Source organism: Oncorhynchus mykiss, chromosome 10, assembly GCF_057628025.1.
Source record: "Oncorhynchus mykiss isolate SJ-2025 chromosome 10, ASM5762802v1, whole genome shotgun sequence".
NCBI lineage: Eukaryota > Metazoa > Chordata > Actinopteri > Salmoniformes > Salmonidae > Oncorhynchus > Oncorhynchus mykiss.
Window position 1 is genome coordinate 28,291,444 of NC_143031.1, and position 26,578 is coordinate 28,318,021.

Below are 26,578 nucleotides of genomic sequence, written 5' to 3' on the forward strand. Positions count from 1 at the left end.
TGTTGGTAATGCTTACAAATTGGATCATAACTAAAAGTAGCAGAAATCCTACTCTGGAACTTTGATTTGCCCGTAGAGTAGATCATGTTCAAGAAAAAGACAAAAAAATGAAAAATTTGGCAAAACAAATGTGTATATTTTAATATTAAGGTTTATATTTTTCAATAATCCTCATTTAATGTAAGAAATGTGTTATTGAAATCAAAATACTACTCATATTACAGTGCAAGCGGTACGCTTCATATGACACCAATGTTTGCTTTGCAGAACCTGGTAAGGCCAAAATCTCACAAATACAAACACTTAAATTAATTATTTCTCAATTATGTGTTAAGATACAAAACGTCAAATATACACAGAGTATACCAAACACTAATAACACCTTTCTAATATTGAGTTGCGCCCCCTTTTGCCCTCAGAACAGCCTCAATTCATCAGGGCATGGACTCTACAAGGTGTCAAGTATTCCACAGGGATGCTGGCCCATGTTGACTCCAATGCTTCTCACAGTTGTGTCAAGTTGGCTGGATGTCCGTTGGGTGGTGGACCATTCTTGATACACATGGGAAACTGTTGAGTGTGAAAAACCCAGCAGCGTTGCAGTTCTTGACACAAACCGGTGTTTAAAGCCACTTAAATCTTTTGTCTTGCCCATTCTTCCTCTCAATGGCACACATACACAATCCACGTCTCAGTTGTCTCCAGGCTTATAAATCCTTTAACTGGTCTTCTCCCCTTCATCTACACTGATTTAAGTGGATTTAACAAGTGACCTCGATGAAGGATCATAGCTTTCACCAGGATTCACCTGGTCAGTCTATGTCATAGAAAGAGCAGGTGTTCTTAATGTTTTGTACACTTAGTGTCAAAAATCCTCCCTACAAAGGATTGCATGTTGTGAAAAATCCCCCAAATCATGGTCTTTTTATGTTCCTAGTTTCATAAGGAATCACCCTAGTATGGATGTACTCACAGTACGTCTCAAACAGACGAGATAAGACACCATTTTCTCTACCCTGGTCTCAATCTGAAAAATTACTGTTTTTTCAGTCAGATGTCTGACTGGTGACTCATGCCACTGTAAGCTTGGTTCTATTTTCTTCTCTGCTCTTAGCAGCCCTGCTGACGCTAACACCAAAGGATGGTGACGCAGCTGCAGCTTGGGCCTCTGCAGGGCAGGAGTCCTCCATTTATGTAAATAGAAAAGGCCTCTGGGAATGGCTACTGCGGCTGCAGCCAGTGATATACCTTGTTTCCGGAGGTGTCCTTGCCCTTGCCCTCCTCAGCAACGTGGAATCTCAGGTTCTCCAGGAGAATGACGGAACCCTCTGCGGGGTCTGCGCAGGCCTGCTCTACATCGGGACCCACACAGTCCTTCAGGAAGTGCACGTCCCTGAGAATGAGTGCAAAGCAAACACGTGTACATTTGAGTACTTTATTGGGCTCCATAATGAAACACTGACTAAGTACAAAGAATCCAAATATTTCCAAAATGACAAATATGATTAATTAATTGGGACGAGTAATATTTCACTCGGTGCATGGTAATAGGCAGCTATGGAGGGCCATGGAAGGAGCCAGGTCTCACTTGCCCAGCAGGCTCTTGAGCTCGGCGGCCACGGGCTCCAGGGAGAATTTGTCAGGCATGGGGTTCCCATCAGGACGACCCAAGTGGCTCATCAGCACCACGGCCTTGGCCCCATGATCCAGACAGTGCTTGATGGTGGGGACAGCAGCCTTGATCCTGGAACACACAGGTACAAAGAATGAGCAAAGGCTAGAATAGGGCTCCTATAGAATGACATAGCAGCATTTGGTCTAATAAGGTGTATTACTAATAGATGATCAAATTAAAACAAGCTCATTATTACCTCTGGTTGTTTGTGATTCTTTGGTCCTTCATGGGCACATTGAAATCAACCCTGCAAAAGAGAAATGTCAAACATCCATTTTGGACACAGTAATAGTGAATTGTGTTTTGAGCAGGGGTTGGAACCGGTTCAGGGAACAGAACAGAAAAATAATGATGTTGAAGAACAGAACCAGAACAGAGAAAGAAAGTGATCTATACTGTTTCGGAACAGAACCGTTTTAAAAGCATCGGAACCAGTTAACAATGTTACTTTATGTTCAGGGTATTTTTTCCCCCAGTCCCACAAAAAAATGCAACAAAGCGCCTATGCAGAGCCCTCGCAGTCACTCAGAAACGTATTCCAGTGTCTGCATGCCTGCCAGCTGAAAATCTTTGCCAGTATGGTGTAGGCTACCTGTCCCTCCCTCCAAATATTTTATTAGAGAACAATGGATGAATTATTCAATGTTAGTTAACTACAAAAAGGTAAGATGTGTTTTTATTTTAATTCTTGTGCCTTTCTGCACACAAGCTTGTTAGCTACCTAGCTAGGTAGAGCTGGTCTAGCTCTCAATAAAATCTAGGCAGTGTAATCTAATGTGTAATCTAATGGAACTGAGAGTCTTCCTATTATTAATTTCCTTCAACCAATCAGTCATTTGTGTCAGTGCAGTACACGTTGAGTGCCCTTCTCTAGAAACATGCAGAAAGTCTGTTTGTTTACAGAGAAATTGCATTGTGGCGGCAGGGTAGCCTAATGGTTAGAACGTTGGACTAGTAACCGGAAGGTTGCGAGTTCAAACCCCCGAGCTGACAGGGTACAAATCTGTCGTTCTGCCCCTGAACAGGCAGTTAACCCACTGTTCCCAGGCCGTCATTGAAAATACGAATTTGTTCTTAACTGACTTGCCTGGTTAAATAAAGGTAAAAAAATTGTATTTGGTCAAACACCATTTTCCCAACAGTTTGCTAAAAGCAAGTTTGCTAAAAGCAAGCTTATAGGTCTGCTGTTAGAACCAGTAAAGGCCGCTTTACCACTCTTGGGTAGCGGAATTACTTCGGCTTCCCTTCATTCCCTTTATTTCTATTGGCCAGTCTGAGATATGGCTTTTTCTTTGCAACTCTGCCTAGAAGGCCAGAGTCACCTCTTCACTGTTGATGTTGAGACTGGTGTTTTGCGGGTACTATTTAATGAAGCTACCAGTTGAGGACTTGTGAGGCAACTGTTTCTGTGTTTCTGCTCTGTTCTGTGAATGGAGTAGTACACAGCGTTGTACGAGATCTTCAGTTTCTTGGCAATTTCTCACATGTAATAGCTTTCATTTCTCAGAACAAGAATAGACTGACGAGATTCTAAAGAAAGGTCTTTGTTTCTGGCCATTTTGAGCCTGTAATCGAACCCACAAATGTTGATGCTCCAGATACTCAACTAGTCTAAAGTAGAGGTCGACCGATTAATCAGAATGGCCGATTAATTAGGGCCGATTTCAAGTTAACATAACAATCGTAAATCTGTATTTTTGGGCGCCGATTTTGTTATATATTTTTTAAATATATTTTTTTACACCTTTTATTTCATCTTTATTTAACTAGGCAAGTCAGTTATGAACACATTCTTCTTTTCAATGACGGCCTAGGAACGTTGGGTTAACTGCCTCGTTCAGGGGCAGAAAGACAGATTTTCACATTGTCAGCTCGGGGGATGCAATCTTACAGTTAACTAGTCCAACGCAATAATGACCTGCCTCTCTCTCGTTGCACTCTGCGCTAACTAGCTAGCCATTTCACTTCGTTTACACCAGCCTCATCTCAGGAGTTGATAGGCTTGAAGTCATAAACAGCGCAATGCTTGACGCACAATGAAGAGCTGCTGGCAAAACGCACGAAAGTGCTGTTTGAATGAATGTTTACGCGCCTGCTTCTGCCTACCACCGCTCAGTCAGATACTTAGATACTTGTATGTTCAGTCAGATTATATGCAACGCAGGACACGCTAGATAATATCTAGTAATATCATCAACCATGTGTAGTTAACTAGGGATTATAATTGTTTGGTTTTTTATAAGATAAGTTTAATGCTAGCTAGCATCTTACCTTGGCTTACTGCCTTTGCGTAACAGGCAGTCTCCTAGTGGAGTGCAACGAGAGAGAGGCAGGTCGTTATTGCGGTTTAATGCTAGCTAGCGACCTGTAATGTTGCAAGATGGGATCCACCGAGCTGACAAGGTGAAAATCTGTCACTCTGCCCCTGAATGAGGCAGTTAACCCACCGTTCTTAGGCCGTCATTGAAAATAAGAATGTGTTCTTAACTGACTTGCCTAGTTAAATAAAAGGTATAAAAAAATATAAGAATCGGCAAAAATACCGATTTCCGATTGTTATGAAAACTTGAAAAATCGGCCCTAATTAATCGGCCATTCCGATTAATCGGTCGACCTCTAGTTTGTACCATGTTTTGTGCTGCTACCATGCTGTGCAGCAGCCATGCTATGTTGTCGTCTTAGGACTCTCTTTATGTAGTGTTGTCTTTTGTTGTGATGTGTGTTTTGTCCTATTTTTTTTATCCCATCAAGTCCCCACAGGAGGCCTTTAGCCTTTTGGTAGGCCGTCATTGTAAATAACAATTTGTTCTGAACTGACTTACCTAGTTAAATAAAAAACATTATGCAACCTATGGATTACAAAATACATTCAGTCAAAAATAAATCATAAATATGTTTTTGAAGTGGTTGTACTATATGTAGATTATATTATTTCCAGCGCTTTCTTATACATACACCTTCAAGGGTTTCATTATTTTTACTATTTTCTACATTGTAGAATAGTGAAGACCTCAAAACTCTGAAATAACGCATACGGAATCATGTAGTAACCAAAAGCGTTAAATCAAAATATATTTTATATGAGATTCTTCAAAATAGCCACCCTTTGCCTTGATGACAGCTTTGCACACTCTTGGCATTCTCTCAACCAGCTTCATTAGGAACGCTTTTCCAACAGTCTTGAAGGAGTTCCCACATATGCGGAGCACTTGTTTGCTGCTTTTCCTTCACTCTGCGGTTCAAGTCATCCCAAACCATCTCAATTGGGTTGAGGTCGGTGATTGTGGAGGCCAGGTCATCTGATGCAGCACTCCATCACTCTCCTTCTTGGTCAAATAGCTCTTAGACAGGCTGGAGGTGTGTTTTGGGCCATTGTTCTGTTGAAAAACAAATTATAGTGGGCCAAAGCTTAAACCAGATGGGATGGCTTATCGCTGCATAGTGCTGTAGTAGCCATGCTGGTTAAGTGTGCCTTGAATTCTAAATAAATCACAGACTGTCAGCAGCAAAGCACCCTCACACCACCACCTCCATGTTCTTTGAAATGTTCTTAATTCAAAGATAGCTAAACACTTGTCTTAAACTCAGGGCATTGAGACAATAAGCTAATGAAAGCAAATGAACATGTATAATTCACTCAAACATCTGAAAGTTTAAGTATATTATTTTAAACTAAATAACACATTTTAGAACAATAATCTCAGTATGAAATATGCTAACATGATTTCCATTGCCTGCTAGATAGCTAGCTAAAAATCGCTTGCCTAGTGAGAATCATTTTATGATATTTAATTGTAAATAGATTTTTTTGTAATAAATATAATGAAAATCATGAAATCTGAAGATATTGTTGAGGAATTGCACTCTTATGAAGTTTTTTTGTATTATTTTTTAAAGAAGCTTCCTAAGTTTGTGCGTAAGAAATGTTTTGTACATCTGGGTCTAGTCTGTCAAACAGCGCTGTAGCCCTGCCACTTTCCACCGCAGATGCAGAAGGGTGACATAGGCGGATGTGGTGGATTGAGACGCAGCCCATTAAAAAAAATATCTCTATCTTAAACTAAGGAATTATGATGGGGACTGTGTTATGTTACTTAGATTGACACACCGGTGCATCAATAGACTAGGGGATTTAATAAATCCAACTATAGTATCCTTAACTAGGATTATTACATGCATTATCTGAATTAGGCCCACAGAATTATACATACGGCAGAGCGGTCTCTATGGAGGAACTTTAAATGTCATTGAACTTCAAAGTTGGTTGACGTTGGACCAGAGCAAACATTATCTAGCTAGCTAACAAGCATGTGTGTGTGTGTGTGTGTGTATGTGTGTGTGTGAGCAGAGCAGCATTAGAATTAAAAACACACCTTTTTGTAGTTAATACATCCAATGGGAAATGTGATAACTATAGTATCCTTAACCAGTATTGAAAAAGTAAATCCTTTTTTTTTTTCTTTTTTTTTTTTACACCTCTCCCTAATTTCTGAATCATGATTGTAATGTTGTCAGTAAGCAATGTTTTCCAAACTCAGTACTGGGCCCCGTGCACGTTTTGGTTTTTGCCCTAGCACTACACAGCTTATTTTTTTTAAAACAACTCCTCATCAAGCTTTGATTATTTGAATCAGCTGTGTAGTGCTAGGGCAATACCTTTCTTAGTGACAGAGGGCTTTGCAAACTCACTTTGTTGCAATTTTTGTGGGACTGGAGAAAAAAAATTGCCTGGAAAGTAAAATAACATTATTCTGTTCCCATGCTTTTAAAATAACGGTTCTGTTCCGGAACAGTATAGATCATGTTCGTTTCCGCTTCTGTTCCTCAAATAATTTCGTACTCTTGCAGTTTTCGGTTCTGTTCCCAGAAATGGTTCCAACCCTTGGTAGCAAGGTTTGAAATGATTATGCTTAGTTATCTGTTTGGGCTTCTTGCAGTCTACAAATTATGCAATTGTGTTCGGCCTCGTGGCCATGCACAAAAAAATTATCAGAAAATCACCACATAAAAACATTGCACCAACATATGACGCAATCTTAGACTCCACTGCCCTGACCGACCTTGATAAGAGGAATACATATCTGAGAATGCTGTTCATTGACTACAACTCCGCGTTAAAAAACATTGTCCCGCCAGGTTTGGGACCCTGGGAATTTACACTTCCCTCTGCAACTATCTACTCCGATTTCAGAGCACTCCCGTCTGAGTGTGCCAGAGCGCAGAATAACTGACATTTACAAACGCTCGTTGAAAATTAGTAAAAGTTGGCAAAAATGCGTATACATTTTTTTTGTTGATGCCAGAAGCACAGTTGCAGTCACCAACGCTCTGGATAACATAAAAACAGCCTAACCAGCTCTGCTAGGGCGAGTAAAATGGTCAGAGTGAGCTGTTCTCTCATTTGTGTCTGGAAGTAGCTAGCAAGCATGACTGCTGTTGGGTCAGAACTCTCGGATCAAGACTACTTCTCCGCCAGGGCGTCCTGTCTGCGCTCTAAACGCACCGAGAACGAAACGCTCTGAATTTACAAACGGGCAATCTGACGACGCTCTGAATTTACAAACGGGCAATCTGACGACGCTCTGGAGTTTACGAACGCCCAGAGCACATTCTGGCACTCCAGATTTAAATTTACGAACACAACCTATGGCTAACACAGTCACGTCATCCATGCTATTGTACATACGTACGATGACACCCACATAAAGTACATTTCATTTATACACGTTTTATAACATGTATTTATGTTTATAGTTCGGTTGATATCTGCAATATTACTAACCCCCGGCCTAAAATGGCAGTTTTGGGCTCAGTTCAGGCTGCCAGAAGCTAGGCCGAATGACTCTCGCCTAGTCTCTACCGTCATTCATTTCGGACACGGTCCGGATCTGTCTGCCAGACCCAGGTCAGCAGTTTTAGATTTGGCATGCCGGAATCAGGCCAGATGTTGGTGCTACCTGGGCTCCCGAGTGCGGATAGTGTTCACACCAGCCCAAACGAACCGAACTAAGGGGGTAAACCAACTGGTGTGAAAGCCCCGTAACGAATTGGCAGGCAACTCGGTAGCGCTCTTGTTACGAATCACCGTGGCAAAGATGGTCGCTAGCGATGGTATAATCTCCTTTCCACTGGCTCTTCGAAGTCACATAATTGGAACTCACCTCATGATCACGCGCTTCCCCTTTACGTCCACCTTGTCCAGGGTGAGTTTATTTGACAGCGACATTTTGATGTTTTACTTGCACCTGCTCTGCTGTGTTCCTCGTTCCGATCTTCACCTCACTCTGCTGATGCCGGGTAGTTCCCGAATGAAATGACCTTAGCGCAGGGAGGAACTTCTGATGGACGGGACGTTAGCTTTGGTCAAAAGCTAATACGAGACTGCTGCATCAGCACTGTCATTGTGTTGTTCTTCTTCTACTTCGATGCGGTTTAACTGCGGTTGGCATTCAAGACATTTTGCATTACTGCCACCTACTACGGTGGAGTATAACTTGTACTTTGCTTAAAAAATATATATATATATTTAATCAACAAATGTCCTACCATCTAACCCTACACTAACTAAAACCCACCACCATATTCCACTATTTAAATCTATTTAGTCCTACCTCAGGCCATCAGCCTGAAAGGACAGGACACCGCCACTCAACACACCCTGTAACTCCTCTGAAGTCAAGTCTCCTACACCCAAATACCTCTCTGCAGCTGCCACCACAATCTCAATTTTCTTCTAATTACATTCCATACATGCAGTACAGTCGATAATCATTGCTATAAATGCTAAAAGTCTAATCTTACTGAATCATATATCACTTGTTGGCCTATCCCTCTGTACTGGTACAGATCTACTACTCACACCACTCCTCTCAGGATCCCTCCCCCTTGACCCATTTTCCTCTACTTTCTTCACTGCCTCAGCATATGACAACTTCTGCACTACTCTAACCCTGAAAACCTCAACCTGCCTCTCTCGCACGGGACATTTCTGATCCCCAGCCCCATGGGCACCCCTACAATTAACACATACCACTACTTTCCGCAATGCTACACATTCATTTTTTGTGTGTTTTTATTGAAATAAGTCAGTTAAGAACAAATTGTTATTTACAATAACAGCCTACCCCGGCCAAACCCAGACTATGCTGGGCCAATTGTGCACCACCCTATGGGAATCCCAATCACGACCGGATGCGATACAGCCTACCCCGGCCAAACCTGATGATGCTGGGCCAATTGTGCGCCGCCCTATGGGACTCCCAATCACGACCGGATGTGATACAGCCTGGATTCAAACCAGGGACTGAAGTGACACCTCTTGCATTGAGATGCAGTGCCTTAGACCGCTGAACCTACTTCCTACACACTGCTGCCACATGCCCATAAGCTTGACACCTGTTACAGCGTAATATATTCTGCACAAAAGCTCGTACGGGATAACTTATATTTCTAACATCACTTCATCAGGCACCGACACAACATCAAAACTTAAAAGAACAGACAACGACTCCGCACTATGTTTCCGCACTCATGCCAGCCTGTGCGTCTCACCAAATGATGAGCATCACAAACACTGGGAATCTTCCCCTTCAGTTGGTCAACTTTCTAATTTACCGCTACCCCAGTAATCACTCCTTTTAATAGCACCCTTTTCTTGAGAGCAGAAGAATTCACATTTCTTGCCCCCATTCATTTAACACGGAGTGCCTACTCCCTCTGACCAGCAGAAACACAAACAATTATCACAAGACCACTTCTGGTAACCTTCCCCCGATTCCACAGCACCCAATCCAGTTTTCCCCCTCCCTGAAACCACAAATGGATCAGCCAAAAGGCAATGGTACACTTTTTCAAAGAATTTCACTCCTACCTACCACCTCCGCTACTTCGCCCTCACTCACTTCCATTTCTCCTCCTGTCTTCAAATCCGGCATACAGCTTTTTGCCAGTCTTTTTTTAACAAACTATCTCCCTTTTTTCTGCCATTTTTAACCGATTCAAGCACATGCTCTTCCGCCCTCCTCTGGCTCTCTTTTTCCCTCCATCCGTCCTCTGTATACCTCCCTGTATATATTGATCTTTTTTACTGCTGTTCTTTAATTACTTGTTACTTTTATCTCTTATTCTTATCTGTATTTTTTTAAACTGCACTGTTGGTTAGGGGCTTGTAAGTAAGCATTTCACTGTAAGGTTGTATTTGGCGCATGTGACTAATAAAATTTGATTTGAAGTATACATCTCCTTATGATAATACTGCACTTTTCCTGACATACATTTTGTTCTTGCCCTGAAACGACGCCATTTTCTAGGCCCTGCCATTGGGTTATGTTAGTGCCGGTCATATGAGCCCTGCCCTCCATTGAGTACATTGAGTCATAATTCCTATAAAACCTAGCGGTAAAACCCGGAAATGGTTCCAATAGTTTTTCTGTCATTCCTATTTCCATGGGGTTCTTTAGAAATACTACATACAAGGTATGTGTTTCGTGTAGGCTTACCTTGGTGAGACGTTTTGATAACTGGGCAAATCTCTCTCGGACAAGGTAACTTTATCAATATATTCCCCTGTATATTCACCCAAAAATGAAATGCTAATTAGCTGCTAATGTGGCTATCATACAGAACTACACATCCTGTCACAAGCTTTGACATAAGTACTCAAGGCACAGGGTGAGAAAGACCTCCACATTTCTCCATGCAAACTCTTATCGACCAGTAGCAAGTAACCTACCAGGTCATCCAATGACTACACCTGGTTGGGCACGGCTGGCTTCCTCCACTCGCATTACACATCTGTACATCGGATAGGCTGCATGGCTACACTTATGTGCTCCATGGAAGCATTGGCATGTGGTAGAGAGAATTCCCTGGTCACCAGGGCGGGCCCGCTCATTAGACAGGATTAGCTGGCCACCTATCAAATCAATCAAACTTTATTTGTCACATGCACCAAATACAAGTGCAGACCTTATTGTAAAATGCTTACTTACAAGCTCTTAACCAATAGTGCAGTTCAAGAAGAGTTGAGAAAATATTTAACAAATAAACTAAAGTAAAAAATAAAAAGTAACACAATAAAATAACAATAACGAGGCTATATACAGGGGGTAGCGGTACCGAGTCAGTGTGCGGGGGTATAGGTTAGTTGAGGTCATTTTTATATGTAGGTAGGGGTGAAGTGACTACAGTGGTTGCTCCACTAAATGTTTTGTGATTATGCTGCAGGACTTAGAGGTCATTTGTGGTTTAGTACAGTACCCTGTGTCACTACTTCATTGCTCCAGAACAGCGCAAGGGGGAGTTAGAGCACTGATTATTATTTTGGGTCCCAAGGCGCTACTGTGTCTCTCCCGACCTGTCACATTGTACAGTGCCGGAGTGGCACAGCATTCTAAGACACTGAATCGCTGTGTTGCTACAGATGCTGATTCAATACCTGTACTGGCCTCGACTGGGAGACCCATGAGATGACTGTAGGTTTTTTGTTTCTCTCACTCTAAAAACAGCAATAAATCATTCAAAATAAGAAACTGGCTTTACTTACAAATTAGTAACAACGTCTCACCCTATGTTCAAGAATGGCCTTTTTCTCACTCATTGTAATTTATTTGAAAACAAAATAATCAAAAAAATATTATTTTTTAAACAAAGCGATTATTATTATTAATTTTGAATTGTATAAAGCCCTTTGGATATTCTCACAGATATTTATTAACCCTGTTATTAGAAGGACAATATACACTGCTCAAAAAAATAAAGGGAACACTAAAATAACACATCCTAGATCTGAATGAATGAAATATTCTTATTAAATACTTTTTTCTTTACATAGTTGAATGTGCTGACAACAAAATCACACAAAAATGATCAATGGAAATCAAATTTATCAACCCATGGAGGTCTGGATTTGGAGTCACACTCAAAATTAAAGCGGAAAACCACACTACAGGCTGATCCAACTTTTATGTAATGTCCTTAAAACAAGTCAAAATGAGGCTCAGTAGTGTGTGTGGCCTCCACGTGCCTGTATGACCTCCCTACAACGCCTGGGCATGCTCCTGATGAGGTGGCGGATGGTCTCCTGAGGGATCTCCTCCCAGACCTGGACTAAAGCATCTGCCAACTCCTGGACAGTCTGTGGTGCAACGTGGCGTTGGTGGATGGAGCGAGACATGATGTCCCAGATGTGCTCAATTGGATTCAGGTCTGGGGAACGGGTGGGCCAGTCCATAGCATCAATGCATTCCTCTTGCAGGAACTGCTGACACACTCCAGCCACATGAGGTCTAGCATTGTCTTGCATTAGGAGGAACCCAGGGCCAACCGCACCAGCATATGGTCTCACAAGAGGGTTAATTATGGCTACCGACGTGAGTGCTACAGGGGCGGTAATCATTTGGGCAGGTTTCCTTCGCTTCCTTGTGCACAGGGGACTATGGTGGTCAACTTGAAACATAGGTAACTGTAGGTATTACAGACTCGGTCAGAGAGGGAGAGGTTGAAAATGTCAGTGAAGACACTTTCCAGTTGGTCCGCGCATGTTTTGAGTACACATCCAGGTAATCCGTCTGGCCCCGCGGCTTTGTGAATGTTGACCTGTTTAAAGGCTCACATCGGCTGCCGAGAGTGTTATCACACAGTCACACAGCTCCCTTTAAGAGTGTGCTCCTAATCTCAGCTCGTTACCTGTATAAAAGACACCTGGGAGCCAGAAATCTTTCTGATTGAGAGGGGGTCAAATACTTATTTCTCTCATTAAAATGCAAATCAATTTATAACATTTTTGACATGTGTTTTTCTGTATTGTTTTGTTGTTATTCTGTCTCTCACTGTTCAAATACACCTACCATTAAAATTATAGATGGATAATTTCTTTGTCAGTGGGCAAATGTACAAAATCAGCAGGGGATCAAATACTTTTTTCCCTCACTGTATGACCTGTTTTACAAATGGTGGGCCTACCCATGGATGGGTATTCATACAATTCCATTGCTGGCTGACATGGGTTTTTTTCTTATTTTTTTCTGTTTGGACAGGTCTGGACCAGCCTTGATTTGGCCTAAACACAGATTTTAATGAAATTACATTTTTGACTTTCATTCAGAATCTAAAATTAACTAGATTTCAACATCCGGAAAATGTTCACCTTTCATTCAGATTTTAGACATATTTTCAATGTCATTTTGGTTACTGTGACTATTCTTGTAGGGTGGCAAAATGGCCATAATGGCTGGTCACGTATAGAGACCTGCCAAGAGGAAGAAACTTAAGTTCTACATGCCTTTCAATACATGACATTGAACACCTTGAAATGCATTTGTTGTAAGAAATATGCTATATAAATAAACTTTGATTTGTTTGATGTCGTTACAGCTGTAGAATATTTAATAAATTGTAATTTTCACGAGGACAAGTGCAGTTTTTCATTAAACTTTTCATTGATAACTTGGGATGTAGTGGGAAGTATCCTACAAATCAAGACTGTGTGAATGCATGTACCACTCCAAATAAATAAATACTGTCAAACAAAGTCAATTCTGAATGCCAATATATTTTTAGATTCATTCTAATCAATGACAACATTCTAGAACGGAGTTATCATTAATTTAAATCTGGTATCTGGGGTAATCTGGTTAATGATTATATAATTTATTAAGTGGTTCTTTCCTTGTAGAATACTGACAGTTGTATATAACACATTGTATTGCTAACATTTTGCTCAATTCATTTCAATACAGCATGTGGATTCATCATGGATTGAGCACGGGTCACTGATCGGGCTGGTGAACGGAAGCTGACAGAAGCTGACAGTCTCAGCAAGAGATGACCAGGAGCTTCCTGCAGGAATATGTAGTCATGCTGGTCTTCTCTGTTGCTAATTAGCATTATGATTTTTTGAGAGTAAATTGAGGCGAATTTATTGATAAAACTCACCTTGTCTGAGAGAGAACTACAGTTATCCAAACATCACGCAAAGATAATAACAATATTAATTAAGATAATTAATTAAAGATAAAATTAATGGTGGAAAGACAATTGGAACTATTTCCATGTTTGACCGCTTGGTTTAATGAAAATAAATTAAATTACCTGGGCCTTCCCCGGGTGAACCCATTGATTGCATTAGTTTTAGAACCTGCGTGGTGATAGCCTACTGAAGGTATATCTGGACTGATGGTCTGTTTACGTAGTAGCAGGGGCGGACTGGGCCCAAACTTTGGCCCTGGCATTTAATCCGCACCAGCCCATGTAACCGGTTTGAAATGGCTGGCTAGTTAACGGTGTGTGCTAGTAGCATTTCAATCGGTGACATCACTCACTCTGGGACCTGGAAGTAGTTGTTTCCCTTGATCAGCAAGGGCTGCAGCTTTTGTGTAGCGATAGGCAACGATGCTTTGAGGGTGACTGTTGTTGATGTATGCAGAGGGTCCCTGGTTTAAGCCCAGGTTGGGGCGAGGAGAGGGACGGAAGCAATACTGTTACACCTACATCATTGTGCGCGCCGCCAACTCACACAAATGTAAAATACAATGATAAACAAACAATACAACAAAAAATTATACATACAACAACAAAAATGATGTGCGTGTTAGTGTGTCTGTGTTTGTGTGTCCCCTCACAGTCCCCGCAGTTCCATGAGATCTGTTAAATCTGTTTTTTAAAGGTCATTTTGCTGTTTGCTTGAGTAATTGGAAATGGGAGTTCCATGCGATCATGGAAACTGGAAACTCAAAACAAATTAACTAGATCGCTAAACTCTAAATACACTGAACATAAATATAAACGCAACATGCAACAATTTCTAAAACTTGACTGAGTTACCGTTCATATAAGGAAATCATTCAATTAAAATACATTCATTAGGCCCTAATCTATGGATTTCACATGACTGGGAATACAGAATCGCATCTGATGATCAACGATACCTTAAAAAAAAGGTAGGAGAGTGGATCAAAAAACCAGTCTGGTGTGACCACCATTTGCCTCATGCAGCGGGACACATCTCCTTTGCATAGAGTTGATCAGGCTGTTGATTGTGGCCTGTGGAATGTTGTCCCAGTCCTCTTCAATGGCTGTCCGAAGTTGCTGGATATTGGCGGGAACTGGAACACACTGTCGTACACGTCGATCCAGAGCATCTGAAACACGTTCAATGGGTGACATGTCTGGTTATTATACAGGCCATGGAAGAACTGAGAAATGTTCAGCTTCCAGAAATTGTGTACAGATCCTTGTGACATAGGGCCATGTATTATGATGCTGAAACATGAGGTGATGGCAGCGGATTAATTGCAAGACAATGGGTCTCAGGATCTCATCACGGTATCTCTGTGCACTCAAATTGCCATTGATAAAATGCAATTGTGTTTGTTAGCTGTAGCTCATGAAACATGGGGCCAACACTTTACATGTTGCGTTTATATTTTTGTTCAGTATATAATACCCACTAGTATTGCCTTTAAATTGTTTAACGTTTCGGGTAGCCTTTCACAAGCTTCCCACAATAAGTTGGGTGAATTTTGGCCCATTCCTCCTGACAGAGCTGGTGTAACTGAGTAAGGTTTGTATGCCTCCTTGCTCACACACGCTTTTTCAGTTCTGCCCACAAATTTTCTATAGGATTGAGGTAAGGGCTTTGTGATGGCCACTCCAATACCTTGACTTTGTTGTCCCAAACCATTTTGCCACAACTTTGGAAGTATGTTTGGGGTCATTGTCCATTTGGAAGACCCATCGGCGACCAAGCTTTAACTTCCTGACTGATGTCTTGAGATGTTGCTTCAATATATCCACATAATTGTCCTCCCTCATGATGACATCTATTTTGTGAAGTGCACCAGTCACCCCCGTGCTTCACGGTTGGGATGAAGTTCATCGGCTTGCAAGCCTCCCCCTTTTTCCTCCAAACATAACAATGGTCATTATGGCCAAACAGTTCTATTTTTGTTACATCAGACCAGAGGACATTAATCCAAAAAGTACAATGTTTGCCCCCCCCATGTGCAGTTGCAAACCGTAGTCTGGATTTTTTATGGCAGTTTTGGAGCAGTGGCTTCTTCCTTGCTAAGTGGCCTTTCAGGTTATGTCTATGTAGGACTCGTTTTTCTGTAGATATAGATTATTTTGTACCAGTTTCCTCCAGTAACTTCACAAGGTCCTTTGCTGTTCTTCTGGGATTGATTTGCACTTTTCACACCAAATTACAATAATCTCTAGGAGACAGAATGCGTCTCCTTCCTGAGCGGTATGACGGCTGCGTGGTCCCATGGTGTTTATACTTGCGTACTATTGTTTGTACAGATGAACGTGGTACCTTCAGGCGTTTGGAAATTGCTCCCAAGGATGAACCAGACTTGTGGAGGTCTACAATTTTTTTCTGAGGTCTTGGCTGATTTCTTTTGATTTTCCCATGATGTCAAGCAAAGAGGCACTGAGTTTGAAGGTAGGTCTTGAAATACATCCACAGGTACACCTACAATTAACTCAAATTATGCCAATTACCCTATCAGAAGCTTCTAAAGCCATGACATCATTTTCTGGTATTTTCCAAGCTGTTTAAAGGCAGTCAACTTAGTGTATGCAAACTTCTGACCCACTGGAATTGTGATACAGTGAATTATAAGTGAAATAATGTATGTAAACTATTTTTCAAAAAATTACTTGTGTCAAGCACAAAGTAGATGTACTAACCAACTTATCAAAACTATAGTTTGTTAACAAATGTATGGAGTGGAATGACTCCAACCTAAGTGTATGTAAACTTCGGACTGCAACTATATATACTAGGAGGAAGGCCCTCGTTATCTTGTGTTACTTTTTACTTTCTTTTATTTAGTAAATATTTTATTAAGTCTTTCTTTAGGGCCTGTAAGTAAGCATTTCATGGTAAGGTCTACACCGGTTGTATTTGTTACATGTGACAAATAACTATTGATTAGGTCATCGATACAGATTAGGAATAACAAGGTCCAATTATCCAATCCCGTGGCACACCACAGGATCTCTTGGCCCTGGTAGATGCATAGCAGTTCAAACAAATTCTCTATAAACATAACAAATGATATGTATACTCATGTAAACTGTAACAATGCAATTTAGCAAGTAATATTTCATGTTCAACTGTGTCAAACACTTTGGATATATCTAAAGATGCCAAGAGTGTATTCACTCTTGTTAAGGGCTGTAAATATTTTATCCACAAGTTGCAAAAGAGCAATATCTGTAGAGTAGTTCTTACAACAAAAAAAATGGTGCTTATATTTAACTACGTATGTCAGTAATTCTTATTTGCAATGATGGCCTAATACCGTGTTGATTTAAATGTGGCAACATTCTCCTATACACCAATTCTTCTAGGATTTTAGAAAAACATGATAGTACAGATATATTCTTGACTCTAACTTTCCTGATTACATTTGACAAAGGCACCCCCTACCATTTGAAAGGTACATGAAAGGGACACCGCAACAGAGTGCTTAAGTAAAAGATATTCAGTCAACGTTTGGTTTACATTTAATTGATTGATTACATGGGTAATGTCAGGACAGCAACAAGTTAAAAACATGGGTATCCATCTGTACAACCAGAATGTTTATAGGGATATCTGGAATAAGTGTTTTGTGGTCTGCTGTGGTCGATTTCTCAAGAGAGCCGTCTCAGTCCATTATTCTTCCGCATCCCTCCATGGTTTGGGTTGGACCTTCCCAACTGGAGACAGATTCCATGTGATGCCGGTTTGTGTTAGTACCTGAAAACGAGGACAGATGTTGAGCATCCCAAATAACAAAACAGCAGACCACAAAACACTTATTCCATACACAGCAACTTAAGATTTATGTTGGTGTGGGGAAAGAATAATACACCAAGAAAGACTAAGACAAATGTTATACACTGTTTTAGGCCTACTATAACTTGGCACAACAAAGATAAAAAATAAACATACAAATCCCCAGACTGACACACAGAACGCGAATCCTCCGACCATCAGGCCAGTGCCATACTTGGCATGGAATTCGGGGGCATGGGTTGAACTGAACCTCACACGATGGGCACCTTGTCCTGCATTGAATAGATAGGGCCAAGGCACAACATCCACACAGTGAGTAAATGTCAGTGATTCAGAGGTCATGAGCCCTTGGTTATTTTGTATTTATTTAACCTTTATTTAACTAGGCAAGTCAGTTAAGAACAAATTCGCATTTACAATGGCGGCCTACCCTGGCCAAACCCGGACGACGCTGGGCCAATTGTGCGCAGCCCAATAGGACTCCCAATCACAACCGGATGTGATGCAGCCTTGATTTGAACCAGGTACTGCAGTGACGTCTCTTGCACTGAGAAGCAGAGTCTTAGACCCCTGCACAACTCGGGTTATACTGATAACACAGGCGTAAAATAATTAACAGGCTTCGGCATTCGAACTTCTCCGTTTTAGCACCCCAGGACTTCGCTCTCATTTTATCCAGAGAGTGGTGGGATGGAATGTCAAGATTACTTCTACACGGATGAACTATATTGTCATGTTGGATTATTCAATTAAAAAGTCCCTCAGTATCTTGAGTATCTGCCTTTAACACCTAAATGCATTTGAGTATGTTAAAAAAAAAAATACATGACTCTGGGGATGGAGTGAAGTGAAGTGAAGACAGCTAGCTAGTTAGGAGGCAAGTTGACATTGTAAGTGACCATCTAATTGTGCCCCTCACTGCCTGTAAATGAGTGTCAAGGCAAACGAACCTAACATTGACAATAATTGCACGAAACAACACAGACCTGACTAATGTTCAAAGTGGAGTTAGCGAAGTAAAGAACCTTCAACAACTAATTTAGCTAGCGAACGCAAACCAACTACTAGATAACGTTACTACTACAATCACTCAGTCAGTCAATTTACAAGCGCTAACGTAATATGGTTAAATTAGGTAGGCTAGCTCACTACAGACTGCTAGCTGTCAGATAGTTTAGCTAGGCTAAGTAAGGACAGTCACTTAAAACACTGAAAAATAATTTCCAGTTTACAGAAATGTTCAAACAGACACAAGATGAAAGAGCAGAAATCTATCCCTTTTAAACGATCTCTTACCGGAGACGTTCAGGGCTGCTTTAGCAAACCGAAGCATGTTGACTCGGGTTTGTAAAATGCCCTTGAAGACCAAACTGGAAGAACGTTTACGACAAATACCGGAAAATTGTTAAAAGTAACTCATACGCGCATGCGCATAATTTGCTAAACCTCGGTTAGTACTATCTGAGATCCTTCGGACGTCCCTACTTTAAACCCTAATCCTAACCTTAACTCCTACTCTAACCTTAACCATAACCTTAACTATTTTACACTTCAACTTCAATGGGGTAATGTCAGAGTTGGGAAGTCCCAAGGGCGGTGGATAGCTAGGATCGAACATGATAAGCTTTTTTTAGCAATTTTAGAAACTTCTTCTACTTCTTCAAATCAAATTGTATTAGTCACATGCTTCATAAACAATAGGTGTGGACTACCAGTGAAATGCTTACAGGCCCTTTCCAACAATGCAGAGAGAAAGAAAATAGATAAATAATACAAAAGTAAAACACATAATAATAAAAGTAATAATAGATACACAATGAGTAATGATAACTTTGCTATATTCAAGGGGTACCAGTACTGAGTCGATGTGCAGGGGCATGAGGTAATTGGTGTAGATATGTACATATAACTTGGAATAAAGTGGCAGATAGTAAACAGTTGCAGCAGTGTATGTGATGAGTAAAAAAGTTAGTTAAAAAAGGGTCAATGCAGATAGTCCGGGTAGCTATTTGATTAACTATTTAACTAACTATTTAGCATTCTTTTGGCTTGAGGGTAGAAACGGTTCAAGATCCTGTTGGTTACAGACTTGATGTATCGGTACCGAATGCCGTATGGTAGCAGCGAGAACAGTCAATGACTTGGGTGGCTGGAGTCTTTTTTAGGGCCTTCCTCTAACACCGTCTGGTATAGAGGTCCTGGATGGGATGATGTACTGGGCCGTCCGCACTATCCTCTGTAGCACTTTGCGGTTGGATGCCAAGCATTTGCCATACCAAGCGGTGATGCAGCCAGTCAATATGCAGTTGTATAACTTTTTGAGGATCTGAGGGCCCATGCCAAATCTTTTCAGCCTCCTGAGGGGGAAGATGCATTGTCGTACCCTTTTCACGACTGTGTTGGTGTGTTTGGACCATGATAGATCCTTAGTGATGTGTACACCGAGGAATTTGAAGCTCTTGACTCCACTACAGCCCGGTCGATGTGAATGGAGACGTGCTCGGCCCTCCGTTTCCTGTAGTCCACAATCAGCTCCTTTGTCTTGCTGACATTGAGGGAGATGTTGTTGTCCTGGCACCACACAGCCAGTTCTCTAACCTCCTCCATATCGGATGTCTCATCGTCGCGATCAGGCCTACCAACGTTGTGTCGTCTGCAAACCTAATGATGGCGATAGAGTCGTGTGCGGCCACGCAGTCGTTGGGTGAACAGTGGGTCCAGGGTGTCTGGGATGATGGTGTTGATGTGAGCCATGACCAGCCTATCAAAGCATTTCATGACTACAGATGTGAGTGCATGGGTTGATAATTATTTAGACAGGTTACCCTGGCTTTCTAGGGCACAGGAACTATGGTGGTCTGTTTGAAACATGTAGGTACTGTATTACAGACTGGGTCGGGAAGAGGTTGAAAATATCAGTGAAGACACTTGCCAGCTGGTCACCGCATGCTCTGATTCACCGCATTCAATCTTAGTTCTGTATTGACAATTTGCCTGTTTTCGATGGTTCGTCAGAGGGCATAGCAGGTTTTCTTATAAGCGTCTGGGTGAGGGTCCCTCTCCTTGAAAGCGGCAGCTCTAGCCTTTAGTTTAGTGAGGATGTTGTCTGTAATCCATGGCTTCTGGTTGGGATATGTACATATAGTCAATGTGGGGACGACGTCGTCAGTGCACTTATTAATGAAGCCAGTGAATGATGTAGTAAGTAACTTTACAATATGACGTCCAACTAGCCTGAAGGAGGGCATTATTTTCCCCAAAAACTCTCCAGTGGCAATTTGTTGAGAACTTTATTCATAAGAGGACATTATAGCATCAGACAAAGGCCTCATGGGAGAGGGCAACCTACTGTGTTGACTATTGTTTTTTTCAGCTCAACAATAGATGAAATATTTATATGACACTAAAACACCTGAATGAAATAAACACAACCAAACCATAAACACAACCAAATAAACACAACCCTGAAGGTATACAGTGCCTTCAGAAAATATGCAAACACCTTATTCCACACCTTATTCCACATTTGTTGTGTTACAGCCTGAATTCAAAATGTATTAAATATATATTTTTCTCACCCATCTACACACAATACCCCATCATGACAAAGTCAAAATATGTTTTTAGACATTTTTGAAAGTCTATTGAAAATGAAACACAGAAATATCTAATTTACATAAGTATTCACACCTCTGAGTCAATACATGTTAGAATCACCTTTGGCAGAGATTACATCTGTGATTCTTTTAGGGTAAGTCTCTAAGAGCATTGCACACCTGGATTGTACAATATTTAACCATTATTCTATTTAAAATTATTCAAGCTCCCGAATGGCTTCCGAGTGGCTTCCGAGTTGCTCCCTAGTGGCTCCCGAGTGGCGCAGCGGTCTAAGGCACTGCATTTCAGTGTTAGAGGTGTCACTACAGACACCCTGGTTTGAATCCAGGCTGTATCACAACCGGCTGTGATTGGGAGTCACATAGGAATGCACACAATTGGTCCAGCGTTGTCTGGGTCTGGCTGTTGTCGGCTGTCATTGTAAATTAGAATTTGTTCTTTACTGACTTGCCTACAAGTTGCCTAAATTGATTATTGCTTGACAACCAAGTCTTACCATATAGTTTCAAGCATAATTAAGTCAAAACTGTAACTAGGCCACCCAGGAACATTCCCTGTTATCTTGATAAGCAACTCCAGGGGGAGATTTGGTCTTGTGTTTTAGGTTGTTGTCCTGCTGAAAGGTGAATTCATCTCCCAGTGTCTGGTGGAAAGCAGACTGAACCAGGTTTTCTTCTAGGATTTTGCCTGTGCTTAGCTTTTTTATCCTGAAAAACTCCCCCGTACTTAACGATTACATGCATACCCATAACATGATACAGCCACCACTATACTTTAAAATATGAGAGTGTTACTCAGTAATGTGTTGTATTGGATTTGCCCCAAACATAACACTTTGTATGCAGGACATAAAATGAACTACTTTGCCACACTTTTTTCAGTATTACTTTAGTGCCTTACTGCAAACAGGATGCATGTTTTGTAATATTTGTATTCTGTACAGGCTTCCTTCTTTTCACTCTGTCAGTTAGGTTAATGTTGTGGAGTAACTACAATGTTGTAGTACTCAGTTTTCTCCTATTACAGCCATTAAACTTTGGCCTCAGTGAAATTCTTGAGCGGTTTTCTTCCTCTCCGGCAACTGAGTTAGCAAGGATGCCTTTATCTTTGTAGTGACTGGGTGTATTGATACACCATCCAAAGTGTAACTTCACCATGTTCAAAGGGATATTCAATGCCTGCTTTTCTTATTTTACCCATCTACCAAAAGGCGCCCTTCTACGCAAGGCGTTAGAAAACCTCCCTGGTTTTTGTGGCTGAATCTGATTTTGGAATAGACTGCTCGACTGAGGGACCTTACAGATAATTGTAAAATGGCGCCGACGGATACGGCTGCCGTGCTTCGAGCTCTTAGGAAACTTTGTGTTATTACATACAGCCAGGAAGAACATTTGGATATCAAAGCGGCAGTAACTCACCAGCATTACCAGCATTGCGACCAGGAATATGACTTTCTTGAACCGGATCCTTTGTTCGTATCCCCCATGGAAATTGAACTGATCCCAGAGACTGTTCCAAAACGCTTCCGGCGGAAAAGAGGCACTCAGAGCACACTTTTAGTCAGACTCAGGAGGCGCACACCACCCACCGCTTCCGAGTATATTACTCGCTAATGTTCAGTCTCAGTCTGTGCCCGACGTGAGTAAGACATTTAAGTGTGTTAACCCTCGCAAGACTGCCGGCCCAGACGGCATCCCTACTCGCGTCCTCAGAGCATGTGCAGACCAGCTGGCATGAGTGTTTACAGACATATTCAATCTCTCCCTATCCCAGTCTGTTGTCCCCACATGCTTCAAGATGTCCACCATTGTTCCTGTAAGCAAGAAAGCAAAGGTAACTGAACTAACTAGGGCGGCAGGGTAGCCTAGTGGTTAGAGCGTTGGACCGGAAGGTTGCAAGTTCAAACCCCAAGCTGACAAGTCTGTCGTTCTGCTCCTGAACCCACTGTTCCTAGGCTGTCATTGAAAGTAAGAATTTGTTCTTAACTGACTTGCCTAGTTAAAAAAAAAAATATATATATTTTTTTTTTAGCACCCTGTAGCACTCACTTCTGTCATTATGAAGTGCTTTGAGAGACTAGTCAAGGATGATGTCACCTCTAACTTACCTGACACCCTAGACCCACTTCAAATTGCTTACTGCCCCAACACATCTACAGACGATGCAGTCACTATCGCACTGCACACTGCCCTATCCCATTTAGACGAGAGGAATACCTATGTAAGAATTATGTTCATTAACTATAGCTCAGCATTCAACAGCATAGTACACTCCAAGGTTATCATTAAACTCGAGGCCCTTGGTCTGAACCCCATCCTGTGCAACTGGGTCCTGGACTTCCTGATGGGCTGCCCTCGGGTGGTGAATGTAGGAAACAACACCTCCACTTCGCTGATCCTGAACACTGGGGCCCCACAAGGATGTGTGCTCAGCCCCCTCCTGTACTCCCTGTTCATCCATGACTGCATAGCCAAGCACGCCTCCAAATTAATCATCAAGTTTGCAGATGACACAACAATAGCAGGCCTGATTACCAACAATTACGAGACAGCCTATAGGGAGGAGGAGCACCCCCCTATCCACATTGACGGGGCCGCAGTGGAGAAGGTGGAAAGCTTCAAGTTCCTTGGCGTACACATCACTGACAAACTAAAATGGTCCACCCACACAGACAGTGTGGTGAAGAAGGTGCAACGTCGCCTCTACAACCTCAGGAGACTGAAGAAATTTAGCTTGGCACCTAAAACCCTCACAAACTTTTACAGATGCACAATTGAGAGCATCCTGTTGGGCTGTATCACCGCCTGGTATGGCAACTGCACTGCCCACAACCACAGGGCTCTCCAAAGGGTGGTGTGGTCTGCCCAACGCATCATCGGGGGCAAACAACCTGCCCTCCTGGACACCTACAGCACCCGATGTCACAGGAAGGCCAAAAAGATCATCAAGGACAACAACTACCCAACCCACTGCCTGTTCTCCCTGCTATAATCCGAAGGTGAGGTCAGCACATGTGTATCAAAGCTGGGACGAAGAGACAGCTTCTAACTCAAGGCCATCAGACTGTTAAATAGCCATCACAAGCACATTAGAGGCTGCTGCCCTATATACACAGACTTGAAATCATTGGCCACTTTAATAATTAGAACTTTAGTCACTCTAATTATGTTTACATATTTTGCAGTACTCATCTCATATGTATATACTGTATTCTGTCCTGTTCTACTGACATTGCTCATCCAAATATGTATTCCTTTACTTTAGATTGTGTGTATTGATAGATATTACTTGTTAGATATTACTGCACTACTGGAACTAGACACACAAGCATTTCGCTACACCCGCAATAATATCTGCTAAACACGGGTATGTTACAAATAAAATATGAATTTATTTTATGTGTGGGGTAAAGAGATGAGGTAGTCATTCAACAATTATGTTAAACATTAGTATTGTCCATACAGCTTATTATGTGTATTTTACTCCTGAACTTATTTAGGCTTTCCATAACAGGGGTTGAATACTAATTGAATACTAGTTGAAAACTAATTTTAAAAAAATTCTAAAAACATAATTCCACTTTGACATTATGGGGTATGTGTGTAGGCCAGTGACATAAAATCTCAATTGAATCCATTTTAAATGCAGGTTGTAACACAACAAAATGTGGAAAAAGTCAAGGGGTGTGAATACTTTCTGAAGGCACTCTAGGTGACCTGAAAAATGTGTATTCTAACATCAGGTGTGCTTTTCATTTGTTTATGTAATGTAGGGCCACCAGCTGACCTCTATCAAGACAACCATGTCGTCTGGATTCCCACTGTAAAGATGAGCAACGCTGCAGCAGCATCAGTTTCCACTACTTTGTCATTCTCCAGATATCAAAGGAGACATCCCTCAGTTAAACAAAATTAAGGTCATATGCTGTGAATCTGAATGATTCTGTTGTGCCATGAGTAGAGCACACTGTCACCTTGTCGTCATGACAAAAGTGTCAAATGAAGGGTGTAGCGATATCTGCTGATTAAACAGAAACATAGTTTCATAGTAATGTATTTATGTACACATGTATGAATATATAAAATGAAATTAGGAACATGTAAAATACTATTGACTATGATATTGTAAACATACTGTACTTTAATAATAGGCTATATTGATGGATGTAATGAAAAATATTTTGTGTGTCATCTCTGCTTTGCCTTGCCCCATTGAATAAACTGTATTTCTTATAGCCTAACTATTCTTTCCTTGTTTTACAATGTAAACATTTGGTATAGACAATGCAATTGTTGTGATAGTCTTTGGCAAACTATCTTTATTATCACAGTGGCACCTCAGAGTAGCACTCAGACCTTCCGGGAGTAAGGTGTCTGGCATTGAACTTGGTAGTTGTGTGTATGTTTTAAACTAAGGATCTCATCCTCTCCTGATTCCAGACCTTTCACTATGTAGATTAGAAGGGTTGGATTTGCACTAAACAATTTCATGTCAGCACAAGACAATTTACCAAATCTGATTTAATGATTAGTCTCCTTTATAAATTGAGAACATTTAGCTTAACAATATGTAAACAATGTGTGAGTTCAGCTATTCTCTGCTTCAGATTCACAATGTCAATTGGTGCGTTGCAATGCCATCACTGTAGGCCAGTGTGTCACGAGAATTATGTTCTCAATGTTCATAAACCCAATTCAATTAACTACTCAGCCTGAAGCCCAGAATTTGTAAGAAACTGGTTGAAATGAATCAGACGGAGGCCCAGCTACGATAGTCAGAAAGTTTATTTACGAGAGCGCTGGTCTGTTGTACAAAACAATTCATTTTATACTGACTTCTCACGCACACACATTCACACTAACATACGCACACACATTCACACTAACATTAGCAAACAATGTCCTGCTACCCAGCCGACAAAGATTAGGGGAATCCGTGACTTACTCCCCATCCTCCCTCAAGATAGGGAGACCCTGGGAAGTACTCTCAGTGGCCACCAGCCAAGGTCGGCACGGAATCTTGCTCAGACAGTCTGTTTTTAAGATACTATAATAGACATAACCTACACACACGGATATATAATTCTACTGACTAAAACCACACACACCGTTAGAATAATCTCATGATTCGAATCAATTTCATCATGATTCTAATCAATTTCATACAATTATATGGTTTCAGGGTGGAATATTCTAATCATTCACATGAATAAATCCCATTATCACAGTGGTTCCCAACTCCGGTCCCCCAACAGTGCACATTCTTATTGTAGCCTTTGGGCTACAAGCACACCAGAGATACCTTTCACTAATATTTCTGACCTAGCCTCTGCCGAGTCCCAAACAACAGGTGAGAGAGAGAGCCTGTGACGCGACTTCCGCTTTTGTGCATTAACAGCGAAGACAGTACAGTCACAGATAGACAAATTAGACAGATATTTCACAGGATGTATAAATGTGAAGCATCCGCTTCTAAACTTTACCCTTTGCTAAAGTTTT

General features: G+C 41.4%; 2 protein-coding genes across 3 annotated transcripts in view; both read right to left on the reverse strand.

Moving 5' to 3' along the window:
- The window catches only part of LOC110533595 (phosphoglycerate kinase), a 29,298-nt gene extending 18,752 nt beyond the window's left edge, over positions 1-10,546 (reverse strand). The window contains exons 1-4 of one of the 2 annotated variants that reach the window (XM_090186293.1): positions 10,407-10,546; positions 1,872-1,922; positions 1,589-1,744; positions 1,249-1,393 (exon numbers count right to left, since the gene is read on the reverse strand). In XM_090186293.1, coding sequence (XP_090042419.1) covers positions 1,249-1,393; positions 1,589-1,744; positions 1,872-1,922; positions 10,407-10,468 — 414 coding nt within the window. In that variant the 5' untranslated portion in view covers positions 10,469-10,546. Of the gene's footprint in view, positions 1-1,248; positions 1,394-1,588; positions 1,745-1,871; positions 1,923-7,836; positions 8,518-10,406 lie in introns of those variants that run through there. The other variant, XM_021617965.3, reaches the window with a different exon arrangement.
- A 6,626-nt stretch (positions 10,547-17,172) lies between these two features.
- cox7b (cytochrome c oxidase subunit 7B) lies at positions 17,173-18,914 on the reverse strand. The gene is made up of 3 exons (XM_090186294.1): positions 18,759-18,914; positions 17,619-17,734; positions 17,173-17,423 (listed from the first exon to the last, which is right to left on the reverse strand). The coding sequence occupies exons 1-3, from the start codon at positions 18,793-18,795 to the stop codon at positions 17,340-17,342; spliced, it is 237 nt and encodes a 78-aa protein (XP_090042420.1). The 5' UTR covers positions 18,796-18,914; the 3' UTR covers positions 17,173-17,339.
- Positions 18,915-26,578: the final 7,664 nt, after the last annotated feature.

Excerpts from the sequence above, each read along its gene's own strand:
- cox7b (XM_090186294.1), bottom strand. The coding sequence starts at position 18,795 with ATGCTTCGGTTTGCTAAAGCAGCCCTGAACGTCTCCG. Across the intron at positions 17,735-18,758 it reads AGCAGCCCTGAACGTCTCCG|GACAAGGTGCCCATCGTGTG; the intron begins GTAAGAGATCGT and ends TATTCAATGCAG. Across the intron at positions 17,424-17,618 it reads GTGTGTCAGTCTGGGGATTT|GTACTAACACAAACCGGCAT; the intron begins GTATGTTTATTT and ends CCTCGTTTTCAG.